This window comes from Gopherus evgoodei, chromosome 15 (assembly GCF_007399415.2).
Source record: "Gopherus evgoodei ecotype Sinaloan lineage chromosome 15, rGopEvg1_v1.p, whole genome shotgun sequence".
Taxonomy (NCBI): domain Eukaryota; kingdom Metazoa; phylum Chordata; order Testudines; family Testudinidae; genus Gopherus; species Gopherus evgoodei.
The window spans coordinates 12,551,402-12,571,980 of NC_044336.1; the positions used below are offsets into that span (position 1 = coordinate 12,551,402).

The 20,579-nt window shown below is 46.5% G+C and overlaps 1 protein-coding gene across 3 annotated transcripts in view; it reads right to left on the minus strand.

Moving 5' to 3' along the window:
* Nucleotides 1-20,579, minus strand: part of MGAT5B (alpha-1,6-mannosylglycoprotein 6-beta-N-acetylglucosaminyltransferase B) — a 171,783-nt gene that overhangs the window by 75,936 nt on the left and 75,268 nt on the right. For all 3 annotated transcript variants that reach the window (XR_003996677.1, XM_030534903.1, XM_030534902.1), the window contains exons 4-8: nt 15,106-15,218; nt 8,405-8,478; nt 4,933-5,103; nt 3,538-3,702; nt 2,520-2,689 (exon numbers count right to left, since the gene is read on the minus strand). Coding sequence is in view for 2 of the 3 variants with exons in the window: in XM_030534903.1 (XP_030390763.1) it covers nt 2,520-2,689; nt 3,538-3,702; nt 4,933-5,103; nt 8,405-8,478; nt 15,106-15,218 (693 nt within the window). In the remaining variant the exon portion in view is untranslated. The remainder of the gene's footprint in view (nt 1-2,519; nt 2,690-3,537; nt 3,703-4,932; nt 5,104-8,404; nt 8,479-15,105; nt 15,219-20,579) is intronic.

Sequence of the window (20,579 nt, forward strand, 5' to 3'; positions counted from 1 at the left end):
GATCGCCTCTGTCCATATTTGTTGACCTCCCCTCAAATAATTTTAATAGAATGATGAGGCATGATTTCCCTTTACAAAAGCCTGTTGACACTTTGCCAATTTATCATGTTCATCTATGTGTCTGATAATCCTATTCTTTACTATAGTTTCAACCAATATGCCTGATACTGAAGTTAGGCTTACTGGCCTGTAATTGCCAGGATATGCTCTAGAGTCTTTTTTAAAAATCAGCATTACATTAGTTATTTGCCAGTCATCTGATACAGAGGCTGATTTAAGCAATGGGTTACATACCACAGTTAGTAGTTCTTCAATTTCATGTTTGAGTTCCTTCAGAACTCTTGGGTGAATACCATCTGCTCCTGGTGACTTATTACTGTTTAATTTATCAGTTTGTTCCAAAACCTCTTCTACTGACATCTCAATCTTGGACAGTTCATCAGATTTGTCACCTAAAAAGAATGGCTCAGGTGCAGGGATCTGCCCCATAACTTCTGCAGTGAAGACTGATGAAAAGAATTCACGTAGCTTCTCCACAACAGCCTTCTCTTCTTTGCGTGCTCCTTTAGCACCTCGATTATCCAGTGGCCCCACTGACTGTTTGGCAGGCTTCCTGCTTCTCATGTACTTAAAAATTATTTTCAAAGATTCTTTTGCAGCTGTTCACCTTGCTTTGCCCTTGAGCTTCTTGTGCTATTTTTGACAGCTCACACCAGCTGCCGTGCTCTCCTTCTTCAGCAGGAAGAAGGGGAAGGAAGGAAGGAATGGGCTTAAGGAGCATGGAGCTACTGCCTTTAAAACAATGCCAGTAAAGTCACTGGAGACGTGAACTGGAACTGAAATGGCCATGGCACAGTGGAAGGAGCAAGCTGGCCTGCAGCACACCTGCATCCGCTCTAATACCAGCTATTCTGGGGACTTTGTTCGGAAAGATTCTAACTGCGAATGAAATCTGAGTCTGAAACAACCAAAGGGGGACTTTCCTGTGCTCTCCTCGGCCAGACCCTGGTGAGCTTTACCTCCCAGGGGCTCCCAAGAGGTATGGCCAGAATCTTTCCCTAGCGCGAGGTTAATTCAGAAACCATAAAAGGCCTCATTTGCCTCTCCTTTACACTAATTTTACATCGATGCAACGCAACCAGCTGCAGTGGAGTTACTCCTGATTTACACAAGTATGATTTACTCCTGATTTACACCTGGACCATAGTCTCTCTGCTGTACACATCTCGGTGCACTAACCCCCGCTGTCCTCTCCCACTGTCTGAAGGACATGATGCAGAGCTGGTGCTTGAAGGAGAAGTGGCTAACTCCTGGGGGTGAACCCGGAGCAAGCCTGGGCCTCATACATAACCAGACTCACAAGAGTGACCCTTGGACAGAGGCTGGCTCCTCTGCCCAGTGCAGGCACAGGACAGAGGAAAGTGAGAGAAGGGGAGATACTGGCATGGCAGGGAGCTGCTCACCAAAAGCCGCAGGGACTGATGATTAGTGCTAGGGTAATACAGGGGGCAGAACCTCAGCTGAAATAAACTGTTGTGAAGCAATGGGAGGTAAAGCTCACCAGGGGTCTGACCCAGGAGTGTACAGGAAAGTGCATCTTTGGTTTATTCCACTGGAGCTATGACCATTTACACCAGTTGAGGATTTGCCTCTGGATGTCTCCAGCCTTGCTTACATTGGGGAGATCAACCACTGGTGCCCAGTCTTGTGCTGCCAACTCTCCAGGATTGTCCTGGAGTCTCTAGGAATTAATGATTAATCTTTCATTAAAAACTATGCAATGTGATGAAACCTCCAGGAATATGCCCAACCACAACTGGCAACCCTAGACCAGTTATGGTGCAATTGTATCAGTGGAAAGCCCTAGTGAAAACTATTATAAGCCAGGATTTGCAATGCAGCTGCTCACCCCTGCTGGAAGCCAGGATGAACTGTACTAGTGCAAACCACGTCTTTGCTTGTCTGCACTAAGGGTTTACAGTGCTGAAATCAGGGCGAATTCCCAGGCAAGGCCTAAGTCAGCACATGCAGTGTCATGCTTTGCAGAGTCCTTCATCTGACAATCTCACAAATCTTCACTGAGCCTCACGATGCCCATGTGAGGAAGGCAGAGAGTACTACAGCCATTTCACATATGGAGAAACAGAGGCACAAAGAGCTGGAAGCAAATAGAGCAAGATAACACAATGCATCTGTGATAGCTGAGGCCCTAACTCCTCATCCTCCAGACTACACCGCTTGCCAGGAGAGTGGCAGGGTACGACAGAGAGACGGACCTGAATGTGAGGACAATGGGAAAACAAACTGAAGCGTCTGGCTGCTACAGACATTTCTATGGGATCTCACACAGCAATCCCAACAGCCACAGCCTAATGGTTCAAATTAACCCTTGGATGCCTGGAGGTACAGCCTTCCCATGCACACAAATAACAGCCCATCAGACAACACCAGCCTGCTCCCAGGGGGGCTCCTGCTCTACTGGCTGGGATCATTTCTTTCGGCATCAACATGGCACTTACCTCTGCAGCTCTTTCAAAGAAACTGTGACTTTTAGGCTGTGTCCCAGAATGAAGAGGGCAGCTAAGATATCTGCCCATTGGACCATCTCGCCCAGAGGTCCCCCCTTCAGCACCCTGGGGCTGAAAACATCCCCTGACTCCTCCGTCAGGAAGCCGATGTGAATCAAGATCTAGAGAGAGAAGGAGGGAGGATGATGCTCTTGTGGCCCAGGCAGCATGGAATGTGCCTGTGTAGGCAGCACTCAGACATGAGGACAGTGTGCAACAGAAACTATGCAGGGAGCCAAACTCTAAGGTCCTCACTCGCGTTTTACTCAGTCTTCACCCAGGCAAAACTCTCAGGCTGATTCTTCCAAACTTGGGTGCCCAACTAAATCCATGTTTTGGCATCAAAGCAAGAGGTCTGCTCTTCAGAGGTGGCCAGCTCCTGCTGCCTGCATGGACTTCAAAAAGCATTGTGGGTGCTGAGCACCGGTTGGGATCAGGACCATTGACTGCAATGGAAGTTTTGCCTGAGTAATGAATGAGAATGTGCTTCAGCATTTGGCCCATGGACTTTAGGATCAGTGAGTGACTTATACAAGGAACAAGAAGCCTTGGAATTGTCTGTCTCTACGCTCAGCCTAGCACAGGTGACTGGAATGGTGACCTAGTCTGCACTTCCCCATGAATGACACCTATAGCCGTCTCCCCAGCAATCTCCAAAGGCACAAGCAGTATGTGGCTACTGCATCCATAGCAGTCACTCAGTCTGGCTTTCAGCTCAGCAGAAGCTGGAGGCTAAGGTATTCTGAAGGTAGTTAGGAGGCTTGCACATGATCCGCTAAGGCCAACCAAACTCATTTCCCCAACAGACACAGGCTAGACGGAAAGGCGATTTCCATACATTAAAGTGCCCTTTCCCACTCATCCTGAACAGCCTCCAGTTTACTGCTCTACAGTTAGTGCAACTGGTTCTGGAGGCAAATGCAAAGGACTCATCAGCCCACAACTAATTCTCCCTACGTTCATCTTTCACCTGTTTTTGATCCCGCCGTCTGCCCTTCAGTTTCTGCGCCAGGCTTCGGGTTGCCAGAAGCCACTGTGAGGCCAAGTGCCGGACTCTCTTCTTCATGAAGATCAAGGATTCCTTGCCACTCCCGATCAGCTCAAGGAGGTAAGAGAGGTTGCTCCGAAAGACTGCCTAGGAAAAAAAAGAGAGTCTGCTTTTTAGGCTATGTCTACATGATGAGCCGAGGTGTGACTCCTCTGCTCGTGTTTTCATCTAACCTCTCATCATGCTGGTGCTACAAGAAATAGCAGTATAGCCACAACAGTACGGACAGCAGCAGTGAAGGCACAGGGCTGAGTACAACCCTGCCTGAAACTGGCCTGGCTGGCTCCTTTCCTGGAGCAAGAGCCATCATCCTTTCGCTGATCTGTCCGAAACACATCGGCAAGGTGATCTGAGTAGTAAGGGAGGGTCAACCCTTAAGTGTTACACAGAAGGAACTGCCCCTTTGATTGGCATCAGCTCCCCACTTTGACTGTGTCAGAAGAGAGTCAAGGAGAAGAACAGACTTGCAGAGCTGGAATGGGTCTTGGGCCCTGCAAGGAGTGAGGTGAGATTAGAGGAGCCCAGTGGGAGAGAAAGAGAAGAGTCTCAACTTCAGGACAGTCCTGCTTTAGGTGGGAGCCTAGGCCGCCCAGCCTATGGCTAAGTTGGACTTCTTGTAGGGCCATACAGTCTCCTCCAGAAGTGTCCATGGGACCCTGGAAGGAGACTCCATTCCTGAAATGACAGGCAGAGCCATGTCGACAGCTGAGAGCTCCAATATCTTCAGGTGAAAGAGTTGGCAGGGGAAGCATTTAAATTCTCCCATAGGTATTATGCCAGAGCAAAACCTCAGTGTTCCCCATCCCACTAACCGACTGGGGTCTCCTGACTATCTGCTGGCTCCCTCAAGGATAAATAAACTCTTTCCCTGGCACTGCGGGCTACAGAAACTTACATTCATGCATGGAAACATCTCTAAGCGGGCACTGGCACCACTGATCAGGTGCACTCAGGAGAGCACAGGTCAGCGTAAGAGGCTATGCTAGTCTCAGCTTTTACTGTAGTGGTGCTACTGCCCTACTGTGATGCTGGAAGAATGGCTAGTGTTAAGGTTAGAGATAAATGCATGTGCTTGGGGTGTACAGTGCCATAGTCTCACCCAAACAAAGGCTAACCGATCTCCAGTCTGACATGGATGTAGACACCACAAGGCTCTTTGCACTGATAGACCCTCTAATACAGATTTTCTTCAGGCACCATTTGTAGCTCGTGAACCTTTCTGTAGTTCTTGCCTAGAGATGTTGAATCCAGCAGCCCACGTAGGAATACACCTAAAGGAGGGTGCTGGACTGGCACACAGACCCTCACTGCCCTTACCTGCACTCTGGGTGGTGGCTTTGAGGATGGCATGGCTGCTGTCTGATTTCTCCAAGGCAGCGGAGGACAAAACCACTCAACTTCGCTGAGGTAGATGAGGAACGAGCATTCTGTGCCGTCCACGCCGAAAAATGCATAGCAGGGGTCGGACGTCCACCTGGCCCTCATCCACTGCAAGACAGGCAGAGACACAGATTAGCGGGGTGAGCTCTGCAAACCTCACTGCTGGAGAACTATGCTTCGGGCATCTGGTGCAGAAATCTAAGGATGCTCACTAGGTGGCCACTGTGAACCCTGTCACATGCAACCTTCCGGACCTTTTTACGTAGAACCTTGGGGGTAGGGGTAATAAAATGGAAGGAAACACACAAAGACTTATACTTCCCACATCAAACAGCACTACTGGCTCACTTCCAAACATGAGCACCACAGAAGGACACATATTTGACCTAGGATTATTATCCTCCACAGTAAAACTAGGTTCACCCAAACACAACTGCTTTGTAACCAGCTTTGCCATGAAAATATAAGTGGGAAACTAGTGTTCGCATAGAGGCCTCAGGATCTATTTCCATTCCATCTGCTTTCTTCTATCTACATTACAACAAGACCCCACATCACTTTCCCATGTATGTAGGAGTTTGTCACACTATTCTTGGCCATATTTCCTGTGCCATAACTTACACAGCTGGCAGCCTGGTTTATCCCTACAGTGTAAGTTTCCAGGAACATGTGGCTTGCTAAGGAATGAAAAAATCATTCCTTAAAATGTAAATGTATAACTATCAGAGCATAATATTTTGTCCGATCCACAGAGGTAATGTATAGGACTATCCTTCTAGCACTAGTACTGGCTGGAAAAGAAGAATTTCGTTTTGTGAAAAATGTCAAGGTTTTGACATTTGTTATCATTCCACATCGGAAGGAAAAATGAGACCTTTCAAAATATTTCATAAAAACCCACATGAGACCTACATCCGAATAGCCAATACCCCAGTGTTTAGGGCACTCAGTGGGAGGTGGGAAGCCCAAGTTTAAGTCCCTGGTCTGTCTTGTCTCTCCTTGTAACCAGAAATTTCATCCTGGATCTGAGAAACCTTCCCAACAAAAGTTGCAATGAAAACAATACGCTTCCATGAATGTTTCAGTTTTGACAAAAAAAAAGTGTCATAAAATTCCCATCCAGCTCTTATTAATGCATCAGTGATGCATAGTATAGAAGGCATTGAATGCTACCGTTGTGCATGAGTATAAAACATTGCCTTTCCAGTGGCATTACTGACATAATAGGCTAGAGCCTTAGCTGGTGCAAATCAGTGTAGATCCATGGAGAAAGTCACCTACTTGAAATCAATGAATCTATGCTGAGTTACGCCAGCTGAGGATCTGGGTCGTGGTTTTACAGAGTGTTTGGTCAGGCCCTCCTCATCCATCACATTGGGAAAATAAAGATTGAACACAGAGAATTTGAACTGACAATGCCTTCTTGATTTCAGGTTACACTCAGCTTTGGCCAGAATACGTGAGGTCTCCAGTGATGTAACCACCAATGCCTGGAACAAGGGGCGAGGAAATTCAAAATAATGATATACCATGGTGCGTCCTTCTTCCTGACCAGTGAACTGACCTCCAGGTTTCATAAACTCTGGGAGAATGGGGAGCCAAGAAGACAGAGATCTACTATACTTCCCAGAGAGTGATTCTGCATGGAAGATAATACACGCAGGCTCTCAGCGCATATCTCTCATCCTCTAGGATTTGCTTGTGCCAGCCTCTTTTTAAATTTAGTTACAAAAACGAATCCACTCAGGAGACAGGTCTCCATGCCCAATATTTAAAACTCACCAATCATCCAGACAGGAGATCACATTACTGCTCTTGGCAATTAAATTACGCTCAAAATTTAACCAAGGCATGGAAGAAGATGGAAGAAAATGGTGGTTAGCACAGGGAGAAGGGATAATGTAACTGTGCTATCCTATTAATAAGCTCTTTAATATTTTTTCACATGGACTCAGCAAGGAATAATTTTAAGTGAAGTCTGAAGTAGGAGGCTGGGTGAGCTTTTAATTAGTTCATGTAAAGTTACTGTCTGCCAAAGCAGCATGCTGCTCCAGGCCAAATGTCAAAGCTACGCTCAGGTGCAGAGAGCAAGCTGTGTTAAGAGTTGAGACCAGTGTCACATTACCTTAATGAGATACAATGTCCTTTGTGATGCCTAAATTATTTCCCAGACCCTCGATAATGCTCCATATTTAAAAAAAATAAATACGTGTGATGGTTCTTTGCCTTACATGGCTTCATGCTTAAATAATTCACCAAGAAATAACGGCAGGGCCATATTAACCATGGAAACCCGGTGGGCTGTAGACAAAGGATGCCCATCTCTTTGTCCACCCTCGATGAGTTGCTTTGTTCTGCGCTCTCCCTCCACAGCACACGCACCATGTGCTCTGCTGCCTGATCCTCTAGTGCACTCTGAATGGGAGCATTATGTTCTCTCCTGTGTGAAGGGTAAATGAGCCAGATATAAGTTTGCACAACGAGAGAGAGAGAGAGAATTCTACTTGGTTTTAAAGGGACCAGCAACCATTTCCTAAACCATCCGCCCTTTGGATTGCTGCTTCTCCAGTCTTACCCTGGCAATTGCTTTGCACAGTTGCCGACTTTCACACAGTAAATAAGCAGCCCCACTTTCACAATAAGTCAAAAATCAAGCTAATCCCATTTCAAAACAAAGCAAAACAAGCCAGTCCCTAAGAACCCCAACACTCTTGTGTGACTAGATTCTCCCAGTGTGCAGTCTGGGACTGTGGTGGGCCTGCTGTGCACCCCTGACTCCCCCCTTGCCTCTGCTTGCCCCTTGCCCCCTACCTCTGCTTGCCCCCTCTTGCCCCTGCTTGCTCCCCTTTGCCTGTGCTTGCCAGGAGCTGATCAAAAAAAGAAAAGCAACAAACTACAAGCAACAAGCTACAAGCCAAAAACTAGCCAACAAGCAACTCACAAGCGAATTAAGCCAAAAACAAGCCCAATTTCTGCATTTTTTCACAGGTTTGGCATGTCTGTTGCTTTGTTGCCATTGGCAATAGCTTCCATACAAACATTTTTTAGCCCCAACAATTAAGACCTATTTTTAGAGGACAGTGGGGGAAAAAAATTAACTCACCAGGCCCTGAAGTGCAGTAGATGGCTCTGCTCTCCATAGCATTATGAAAATCTCTGCTTAGAAGGGAAAGAGGTATCATGCCCATTGGTAGCTGGTGATCTCATCCCAGGAAGAGGGGTCACAATTTTATTCATAAAAATGGGGATTAACCCAGTCTGCACCTCATGGGAAAGAAGACATCTATCTCTTCCTGGCTGGCGTTGGGTAAGAGGGTTGTGAGGATGGAAATGGCACCTCTCACAGTCCTTGGCTTTCTTCTGACCATAGGAAACCACCTCAAAATCAGTTTCGGTGTGTCTGACTCACCTCCACTTTTCCAGAGCAGTCAGGGTATTTGGGGTCCCTGGGCACCTCGCATTGGTCCCGTCTGCCTTCTATCACTGTGGAAAGAGAATTCAGATACAGGGAGAAGAAGAAAACTTTTATAATAGTGAAACTCTAGAACTTGGGGGGCAGGACACTGATCTGTGGTCAATGTTTGACATTCAGTTTTCACCACCCAAAAATCAATCCTTCCAACTTGATGCAATTGAGCAGCTGTTAGTGGTGCATGTGACAAAGGAACAAGCCTCCTCTAAAACACCTTGCCAGCTTGAATGAGCCTGAGTGAAACCTGCGGAGTAGGGAAATATTCACATGCTGTTATACCCGCTTATAGAATCACTGGAATTTATTGCAACACTGCAAGTACTAGCTCCAGCACAGAGACAGAATTGAACATCCTGCTAAAAGCCCCAGATCAGATACAACAACATAAAAACATAGAAGACAAAAACTTAACATTGAGATAAGGATACAGCACCACCTGTTGGTGGAGGTGCCTTACAATACTCATTTTCCAGAGAGAGAAACTGAGGCACAGAGTGGTAAAGTGACTTGCTCAAGGTCACACAGGAAGTGTAGTAGGAGCCAGGAGTCCTGACTTTCAGTCCTTGCTCTAAATGCTAGATCACATTTCCCTTATATTGGCTTTTTATTTTTTTATTTTTTTTGTTTGGGTTGATGATTCTGTTGGCTTGTATTTCTGCTGTTCTTTCAGCCCAAATTCCAGGGCATTTTCTAGAGGGGGAGCAACTCCAGTTCCAGATCCAACCTCTGATCACTCCCTGTACATTCTTTTAATAATCTGTAAATAGGCTTCTGTATCTAAGGCCGTACTTGACAGCCTCCCAGGCACAAACTGTAAAATTGCAACAAACAGTCCCACTGAGCTGTCAAATATAGAGCTCGCCCCTGGGCTACTGTCGGTAACACATTCAGGTCAATTTGTGCTCTCAGAATAGCTTACACACACACAGAGTAGTAGTTCTGAAACAGGCACTGACAAACAACGCAGAGTGGGTGTAACGCACCAGACCTCCAGTGGGACACATGCACTCTAGCAACTTGCCTAGAGAGAGGCCACCAAACTAACTAACAGTGTTATTAGTCCAGGATATATTTTAACTACAAGTGGGCCCAAAGAAGCTATGTGCACTCTCTTTAGGCTTTGGGCTCAGGGTTTGAGCTCAAGGCACAATTGAGGCTGACGTCCGGGTTTGTAGCCTATGCTGCCAAAATCTTCCAAGCTACTCTTGCAAGATTTAAGCCCCAAATGGTAGAACTCCTGCAAGAATTGATCGTGGGGAATTTCTGACATCTTGAATTATAGAAATCTTGTGAGACAAGCTGTTCTCATATTTCAGCATTATCTGAAGCAGAAATTTGGCCCCTTCTGGTTTTGGATACAACAATCTATCAGTCAAGGTTTTTATACTGACATCCCTCACTGCAGGTCACTGAGGACCCATGCACCACTACAGGCTGGGGACCAACTGGCTAAACAGCAGTTCTTCAGAAAAGGACCTGGAGATTACAGTGGATGAGAAGCTGGATATGAGTCAGCAGCGTGCCCTTGTTGCCAAGAAGGCCAATGGTATATTGGGCTGTATTAGTAGGAGTTTTGCCAGCAGATTCAGGGAAGTGATTATTCCCCTCTATTCGTCACTGGTGAGGCCAAACCTGGAGTATTGCATCCAGTTTTGGGCCCCCCACTACAGAACGGATGTGGACAAATTGGAGAGAGTCCAGTGGAGGGCAACAAAAAAGGTCAGGGGACTGGAGCACATGACTTCTGAGGAGAGACTGAGGGAACTGGGCTTGTTTAGTCTGCAGGAGAGAAAAGTGAGGAGGGATTTGATAGCAGCCTTCAACTACCTGAAGGGGGGTTCCAAAGACGATGGAGCTCGGTTCCTCTCAGTGGTGGCAGATGACAGAACAAGGGGCAATGGTCTCAAGTTGCAGTGGGGGAGGTCTAGATTGGATATTAGGAAACACTATTTCACTAGGAGGGTGGTGAAGCACTGGAATGGGTTACCTAGGGAGGTAGTGGAATTTCCATCCTTAGAGATTTCTAAGGCCCATCTTGACAAAGCCCTAGCTGGGATGATTTAATTGGTCCTGCTTTGAGCAGGGGGTTGGACTAGATGACCTCCTGAGGTCTCTTCCAATCTTAATCTTCTATGATTCTATGACTTTCCAAGTATTAAAAGTACACAAGAGTAATCTCCTTTTTTCCTTCCCCAGTAGGTAGGAATAAAATGCTTGAGGGGGCAAGTGAGGGTACTTATAATGTGAAGGCTAGACTGAATCTGAGTTCAGGTATTTAATTCTGATTGTGATTATATCCATGGTCATTCCTACCCCTTTTGGAACTGAATTTCGCAGACTAGGTTTTGCTCCTCTGAAGTTCTGTCTCCTGCATGCGTAAGTCTCTCTCTGTTGGGTGATTCAGTAGACTGTCATTGTAAGAGACCATGGCCTCTTATATACAGATTCCCTTCCCAGAATTCCTTGCTGTAAGCCTGTAAAGCCTACAGATCTCATCAGCCCTGGGAACTACAACTCCCAGAATTCCTCAAACCAGGGCCTAATCCAGGAACAGGACAGAGTTGGACCTGAACCCCTTCTAAAAGGGCCACCTAACTTTTTGGGTATGTCTACACTATGAGCTAGTGGTGTGATTCCCAGCTCACACACACATACTCACACTCGCTCTCATGTGAGCTAGCGGTAGCCCAGGCAGCCAAGGTGTGGCCTACTGCCCCAAGAGATAACCACAGAGTTCATGTGCGTTTGCACTGGGGTGACTAGCTTGAGCCACTGCCGCTGCAGCCCGTGGCACCACAGCTGCACTACTATTTTTAGTGTGCTAATTCGACGAGAGCTGGTGCACGTATGTGTAAATGAGCTGGGAGTCACACCCCTTTAGCTCCGACTGTAGACGTAGTGCTAGATAGATGATTTTAGTGTTGTGAGCACCTGTTAATTAGAAGTCGTCAGAGATGGCCAACTCATTTTTCACTGAGCAGCTATCAGACGGTAACAAGTTTCAGTCACTACTGACCTGGATCAAATTTGGACTGCCATCCATTATTTATAAGCCAAAGAGTAAAGAGAAGACACAAGACGGGGGTGCAATAAGATATGTATAATGTGCTCCAGTTGTTTTCCTTAACATGCTGCCAACACCCAGGCAGTTACTCACGCTGTTAATGTTAAATAAGGTCTGTGCTGCCCCTGTTCATTAGGAATCCTGGCTCCATAATACAGATGGGCATTAAACATTGATATTAGGACATGAACGGACAATATTTTACTGCCTCATCTACACCTCTCCTGGTGTCAGGGGCCCAGGCGAGGCTGTTCAGAGTATTGAGCTTCCAAGGCTGGAGGAAGAAATATTAGCAGGATGATGAATATTTCATGCTCTGGGGACAGGCTGAGTGCAGGCGAGGAAGCCAGCACTGATATGCTCTTGTGCCCACCACATTAATCTGGGTTTTTTTTTAATCAAGTGCATTTGCAGTTTCTAAAGATCTGGTTTGATTCAGCAAGGCAAGGGCTCCAGCTTCAAGGGAAGACAAAGGGGGGACAGTGTGGCATGCAGTGATCCTAGCTTGCTTTGTTAAAAGGTGTTTATTGAGAAGATCACTGCAACACCCAGGCAGATAATCACACTTCTAGGGAAAGCTCTTTCCTCATCCTCTCTCTGCTCCTTCCTGCTCTGGAAGCTCTTTTGAGCTCCACCCCTTGGAGCTGAGCAGCGTGGGGCGAGCAGGACTGTAAAGCCTCTCTTGCCAGCCCTACTACGCTGCCACCAAACAGCTCAGCCAGCTGGGCTTCAGCTGCTTCCATTCATTCAGATTGCTGCCCGCACCAGCTGCAGATGAAAGACCCAGTGGATGTTCTAGTTGAAATCCTCAGTTGGTTCCACTTGGCCAACTAGGGTTTGGAACAGAAGTACAGGCTAGGTCTCTTTGACTACTGGTTCCTGGTGATATCGGTTTTCCAGAAGAAATCAAGACCAGCTGGGGAGTTCTAGGGGTGCCAACTGGAATTTGCACTATGGCAGGAAAGAGAGAGACAGCTAAAGAAAGGAAGAAGGGGAAAAAAAGGAATGAATGGGCAAGGCTTAAAAACAGGAATGTAAGTGCTCACCCTCAGATACAAGACAAGGGTTTTGTATTGTGTCTCCTGGAGATTATTGTTTTAGGTAGATTAATATTAAATAAATGCATTATAGCTGCCTGATTAAAAATGTCAATAAACGGCACTGGAAGCACAATAATGCACTCAGGATGTGCATTTGCCAGCCAGTGTACACACTCCAGGAGCGTGCCGTGGCATAACTTGCAGCAGAATGCCTTAGCACACCCAGGGTGCATGTAAATAGGCTTATGAATATGTCCTATGCATGTGTTAGTGCTTACTTAGAAAACGGCTTTGCAATTCCGAATATCGGTGTGATAAGCCGCCATTTTGGTCAACACCCAGGGGGTTGAATCAGGAACCTCCGAAGCTGAAAGCGTAAACTGCTGTAGCTTGGGCTAACATGCCAAGGCTTGCTAATGGGGACTACAACAGACTCGCTTCCTCTGAAGAACAGGCATAGAGAAGAACCCGTAACATGCTCACCAGCAGTTTACATCAGCTCTAGAACATAGTGCTTTACTCATTAATCCCCAAAGTCTCGTAGGCTCTATCCTAATCTATAATTCCCATTTACAGGTGGGAAAACTGAAACAGAGAGGTTAAATGACTTATCCAAGGCCACCCAATGAGTCCAATTGGCTGTCAAATGAGTGATACCACACCCACATCTGTAGCATCCAGTAAATGATGGATTTTTTTTCTTATTTTTGCTAGATGTGAGCTAACCATCTCAGATAAATAACCTCCCTCTCCCCTCCTCCCCCCGCCCCCCACTGATCTTTGGTCCAAAATGTGAATTGAACCAAAGAGAATAATTTGGGAGATGTGAAATATTCTGATGCGTTTCCTCCATGTTCTTCATTTTTTCTGTGCCTCTGCATTTCTGGCTTTTGGCCAGACTCAGATCCAGATGGAGCTATGTTTAAATCCCACAAGACAGTGTTCCACTTGGGCTCAGGAGATGATGGCTCAGAGGATCAGTACTAGGAAAGACAGTAGTTTGATTCTGAACCAGCTCACTACTACCTGAAAGCAACCAGTGCTCAGCTGACACCATATAACTGTGCTAGGCATCTCAGAAATACACAAGATAGAGATATCCAGCAGCTGTTCAGAAAGTGAGAAATGAGTTGGGGGTCTCAGTCCAGTCCCCCCATGACAGGTATCCACTACACCAATTACTGCCCTCTAGCATAGAAGATAAGGCCAAGATTTTCAAAAGTGCTTCAGGTTTCAGAGTGGTAGCCATGTTAGTCTGTATTAGCAAAAAGAATGAAGAGTACTTGTGGCACCTTACAGACAAACAAATTTATTTGAGCATAAGCTTTCGTGGACTAAAGCCTACTTCATCAGATGCATGCAGTGGAAAATACACTAGGAAGATACATATATATACACAGAGAACATGAAAAAATGGGTGTTGCCATACCAAGTCTAATGAGACTAATTGATTAAGGTGGGCTATTATCAGTAAGAGAAAAAAAACTTTTGTGGTGATAATCAGGATGGCCCATTTCAAACAGTTGACAAGAAGGTGTGAGTAACAGTAGGGGAGAAATTAACATGGGGAAATAGTTTTCACTTTGTGTAATGACTCATCCACTCCCAGTCTTTATTCAGGCCTAATTTAATTGTGTTCAGTTTGCAAATTAATTCTAGTTCTGCAGTTTCTCATTGGAGTCTGTTTTTGAAGTTTTTTTGATGAATAATTGTGACTTTTAGGTCTGTAATTGAGTGACCAGGGAGGTTAAAGTGCTCTCTGACTGGTTTTTGAATGTTATAATTCTTGAAGTCTGATTTGTGTCCATTTATTCTTTTGTGTAGAGACTGTCCAGTTTGGCCAATGTACATGGCAAAGGGTCATTGCAGGTACATGATGGCATATATCACATTGGTAGAAGTGCAGGTGAACGAGCCTCTGATAGCATGGCTGATGTGATTAGGTCCTATGATAGTGTCCCCTGAATAGATAAGTGCCTCAGTTTTTGAGACACGTTAAAGCATCTGCTTTCTGAAAATCTGGCCCCTGTAAAAGTTATTTCAAGTTGGGCCTCCAAAAAGTGAGAGACCCAAAGTCACTATTCCCTTTGGAAACCCATAGCCCACATCTTGACTGAACTATGTAGACTGAATTCCTTTTCCAGACCTAGTTCCGGTCCCGCCAGGTGAGGGTTGAGACATATTGATGATGCAATAGGTGCATTCAGCACTGCTCTGGCCAGTGCTGCTCCTATTCTGGAAATCCCTGCATTTCACTAGCACTAAATTCACACTGAGCCAGACATAAGTAGTAGCAGGAAACTTGTCAAACAGTCAATTTTCCTAAGATATCCAACCTAATTTTGCAGACACAAGTGATTTGGGTAACTTCAGCTCAGCATCCAAATTCCTGGATCAGTATCCAAACCTACTATGGTTGGCTTGTTTCTACTTTTTCCCTACAACATCGGTACAGCAATTAAGAGATCCTGAGGGTGTGAACCTGCCCAACATACAGAATCAGTGAATGGGCAGAAACGTCAGGGCACTCTTACCTTTCCCATTCATGAGGCTGTTCCGGAGAATCTGATCTACTTTCACTGCAATGTCAGAGACATTCTGAGCAATAGCTTGGATCCTCTCCATCAAACCTGCTGCTGACTGGAACCTGCAAAGTAAATAAATAAACCCTGAGAACACAATTCCTTCCTGTAAGGCATCCAAGCTTGTTAGAAAGAGCCAGGAGTGCTTTCTGCCTAAGTAGCGGTCATTCTTAGGTGGCAAAATAGGTCACCAAGGGGAGCAGCAATTCCATTTGCTTCCATGAGAGCTTTGACTGAGGGAGTACTGTGGGATTTGGCCCATCGTTATTTCCCGCCTGCCTGTGCATACGCTCATGCACAAAATGCAAATACTCGTGTCGGCTGGGGAAACTTGTTTTGCCTAATTTCAAACTTTCTCAAACAGCCTGTGTCTGAAATTCCTTCCTAAAGGTCATTGGGCTTGTGGTCTGCTATGGGGACACGGTAAAAGAGGATGAAGACAGGGCAAAATCCAGGAAAAAAAGGTGAAAAATGAAGGAGAGCACAACAAGAGAGAGAGACTAAGAGAAAGAGGCAAAGGAGCAGAGCAGGGCAAGAGAGAAGAAATGGCTACAATATATAGACCATACACAGGGCAGCTGCTTGGGTCAAATTGACTTTGCAAGCGCTAAAACCAGCTTGAGAGCTTTACAAAACCTTAGCCACCACAAGACCCATCCCTCCCCCAACAGATCAGCTGGTAACCTGAATGAAGATGCATTCCCACCTGGGTGCAGTCACAAGGCATTCCCTGGGAAGTGTTGTGTCATTAAATAGCAGGGACATGACATTTTTGCTGGGAAGATGAGTGGTTGCCAGAATACATTTAATCTTTGAACAAATAATTACTGGCCCCCAGGTGTCGTGACCTAACAACCTATAAGAAGAAGAGGTTCTGATCGCCATTCAGCCAGTGGGATTGGCCATGTAATCATGGAGCAGATGCTAGCGACTTGTGATTAAGCTATTTTGAGGAGAGGTGCAGGAAAAAGTCAGTTCTGCCCAGAGTCCCTGCCCCTTAGTGAGGAATTACAGCAAGTCCCCTAGGGAGCATTCATCCTTCAAGCAACTGATGAGGAACACCAGACCGGGGTGTCTGGGCCCCAGGGAATGGAGGGATAATCTATAACAACCCCAGTGGTCAATGGGAAGGCTCTATTCCTGCTCCTCCTGGGTCGGATTCTGACATCCCAACTTGCGATAGGCCTCATTCAGAAAAGCACATAAGTATGTCCTCCATTTTAAACCCATGCTTAAATTCCACTGATCTGAATGGAACTTAACCATGTGTTTAAGGGGTTTCCTGAATCAGGACCGGCAATCTGGACCACGCATGCTCCACCAATGGTGCCACTGAAATCAATGGGTCTTATTCTCATTTACTCTAAGGCCCCAGTGCATCGCTTTGGCAGTGGAAAGGCACCTTAAATGGATAGAAACAATGGAGCAGTGCGTGAACCTTGTGCAACATACCCGAGGGCAGAATTTGACCCTCTATGAAGTGTCACTCTTGGGACACATTTGACGTGGGCCAATCTTTCTATTTCAAATGTTCTGCTCTCTGTTTCCACTGCAGACGATAATATCTTGATGAGCTTGAATACCACAGTAAATCATTTCCCCTTCCACAATGTCAAGGTGATAAGATTTTTCTCCAACTATGCAGAGCATTAAAAAAAAAATGTCGTAATTTGTGAGTAAAATCAAAAGGGCAACCTTGAATGATCACAGAACAAAAATATGCCCTGATTTTGGGTCCTTCTCACTAAAGTTTTACATTTGTTCTCTAGCAGATCAGTGAACCAGCAGGCTAGGATTTAAGGTGCCTCTGTCCTCACGGCTAAAAAAACCCACTAGTTTTATGAACCCACACTACTTCAGTCGTTGATTTAAGGCTGTTCTCTAGCAGCAAACGACTCACATTTTTCCTTCCAGGATGGTTTATGACCATCAATACTGGGCCTTCACACTTCCATAGGGGAAACCACATATCCTGACATGCAACCCCTCTGCCCCCTCTCCCCCAAAAAACTCTATTTAAAATCCAGAGGCTGTCACTCCCCCATGCAGCCACAACCCTGTGAAGGGATAAACCAAGGGTCTAAACTATACCTGCCAGCTGTTTTAAATGCTAGAATCAAGAGATTCTTCCAGTAGTTTTGGCAACATCTGCCTGCCCAAAGAACACGGGGCTAAAGCCTCAGTTGGTGTGCGTCACTGACGGTCCATTGACGTAAAATTCCCCTTGACCTTGACAAGGGTCGAGTTAGGAAAGCTCGGAGGGCTTCTGAATACCCCACACTTAAATTGCAACCATTATCCAGTCAGGGAGCAGAAATCATGCCATGGAATCATAGAAATGTACACCTGGCAGGAACCTTAATAGGTCATCTAGTCCAGTCCTCTGCACTGAGGCAGAATTAAGTATTATCTAGACCATCCCTGACAGGCATTTGTCTAACCTGCTCTTAAAAATCTCCAATGACAGAGATTCCACAGCCTCCCTAGGCAATTTTTTCAGTGCTTAACCACCCTGACGGTTAGGAAGGTTTTCCTAATGTCTAAACTAAATATCCCTTGCTGTCATTTAAGTCCACTACTTCTTGCCCTGTCCTCCATGGTTAAGGAGAACAATTTATCACCTTCCTCTTCAGAACAATCTTTTACATACTTGAAAATGGTTACCCCCTCAGTCTTCTCTTCTCCATATTAAACAAACCCATTTTTTCCCAGGCTTTCCTCATGAGGTCATGTTTTCTAGACCTTTCAGCATTTTTCCCATGTGATGTAGGCAACAAACTACACACCACTGGTGGTGAAGAGTTGAAAGTAGCAGCTTGCAAACAAGCAGTAGGTCACTCCAAGAATTCAGCAGTTACTTATGAATAATAGGCCCAGTCCTCAGGTGCACTGAGGCCGATATGAACCTGGTGGATCTATCCACCTGAGAACTCCCCCCATGTAAACCCTTCACAGTCTCAGGCAAGAGGAGCATGGAAAAAGGAAATAAGGCATTGATGTAGCAATTCTGTGCTCCAGTCATTCACAACTACTTGATTGGCCTCTGGAGGCCATAAGTAATAAATGTATTAAAACAGGCTCTAACTCATCCCTCTGGCTGCTCTATCACAAGCTAAGGTCTGACCAGCTCCAACCAGGATTACAGAGCCATAAAGTGTATGCCTACACTGCACACTAAGTCCGGGCTCTGAATCACATTTGAGTATAAGCCCTGCTTCTGTCCACACTAGGGTTGCCAAATTTCTAATTCCACAAAACCGAACACCCTTGCCCTGCCCCCTTTCCGAGGCCCTGCCTCTGCCTTGCCCCCCTTCTCCAAAGCCCTGCCCCCACTCACTCCATCTCCCCTTGGTCATTCACTCTCCCCCACCCGCACTAACTCGCTCATTTTCACCGGGCTGGGGAGGGGATGAGGGCTCCAGCTGGGGATGAAGGCTCCAGGGTGGGGCCAGAAATGAGGTGTTCAGGGTGAAAGAGGGGGCTCTGAGCTGGGGCACGGGTGCAGGAGGGGGCTCTGGGCTGAGGTAGGGAGTTGGAGTGTGGGAGAGGGTATGGGCTCTGGACTGGGGGTGAGGGCTCTAGGGTGGGGCCAGAAATGAGGGGTTCAGGGTGTGGGAGGGGGCTTCGGTCTGGGACAGGGGGTTGAGATGCGGGTGGGGTGAGGGATCTGGTGTGGGGCCGGGGATGAGGGGTTTGAGGTGCAGGAAAGGGGCTTCAGGCTGGGGCCAAGGGGTTCAGAGTGTGGGAGGGGATGTGGGGTGGAGGCTCTGGGAGAGAATTTGGGTGTGGCAGGGGGCTCAGGGATGGGGCAGGGGGTTGGGGTACAGGAGGGGGCTCAGGGTGCAGGCTCCAGTTGGCCAAGTTGGGGCAGGGAGTGGGGATCTGGACTCCATCTGGGCGTGTGGGCTCTGGGGTGGGTCATGGGATGAGGGGGTTGAGGTGTGGGAGGGAGCTCAGGGCTGGGGAAGAGGGTTGGGGTGCTGGAGGGAGTGCATGGTTCAGGCTCTGGGTGGTGCTTCCCTCAGGCGGCTCCCGGGAAGGGCAACATGTCCCTCAGCTCCTAGACAGAGGTACAGCCAGGTGGCTCTGCATGCTGCCTTCATCTGCAGGCACCGCCCCTGCAGCTCCCATTGGCTGCGGTGCCAGCGCTCGAGGTGAGTGACATACATGGAACACCCCTGGCTGCTCCTAGGCCTAGGTGCCAGGGACATGTTGCCCTTTCTGGGAACCGCATGGAATCAGGTAGGGAGCCTGCCAGTCCCACCAACCAGACTTTTAACAGCTTGGTCAGCAGTGTTGACTGGAGCCACCAGGGTTTCTTTTCAACCAGATGTTCCTGATCACCTGGCAACCCTAGTCCACGCAAATCAGTGTAACACCAGCCAGCAAGTACTCAGCACCTGGATCCTAGGACCCTGCTAGGATGATGGTCCATAGCATGAATCCAGCTGGGACTTGGATCCAAGCCCTTTCATTTTGCAGTATGACTGCAGCTCAAGCCACAGACCTCAGACAGAAGGGCTGCATGGTGCAGTATAGACACATTAGCATAGCTATAAGATCTGGGTCTGGCAGTTGTAAACCCAGGTTTACAATGCAGTGTGGATGCTCAAACACAGACTTGGAAACACCAACCCCACAAGACCAGGGCTTAGTGTGCACCGAGGACATACCCAAAGGATTAACGTCGCCTTTGTCCTCCATCTCATCTCTTGTGATGAGCACAGCTCAGCCAGACCTGAGACACAGGGTCAACAAATACCTGCAAATGAAATAAGGATCAGCTCCCGAATGAATCACTAACCAGGAAAGTACTATAATAATGAGTCAGATTCCCAGCAGGTGTAAATCTCATCACTCCAGTGGTGCTGTGGTTTACACCAGCTGAGGAGCTGGGCCAGTATTCATGCCCGATAGTGTGACTAACTCTACTACCCCGCAGCTGTTCCTTCAACAAAAAGAACTGAAGTCAGAGATCTTGGGTGTAAAATGTATGTTTGATTATCATCCTCAAACAATAATTTCATTTCTCTTTCGTTGTACTGCAAGGCTTTCCATGAAAGGTGCTAAGGAAATTTATGAGGACACGTAAACTGAAGTGACTAGGATCAAGAAGGCAAAGGAATATTCTCCTCACTTTAGCTATTTTGGAGCTGAAGAATGTCCATCATGATTCTTGGAGTTTTTTCACATATTAAAGCAATGAACAACGGTTGAAAATGTTAATTTAAACCAAATTAACCAAAAACTTGTGCCAGTTACATTTGCTATTTTGCCACACTGGATCAGACACAAATTGATACAAAACAACCATCTATTACATCAAGATATTTCATCCTGGTTCCTGAATTTGCATTCAGCATGCAGTTTAGAAACACTTTGATTTGAACTATTAAACAGATGGCAAGAAAGGTTAAGCATAAATT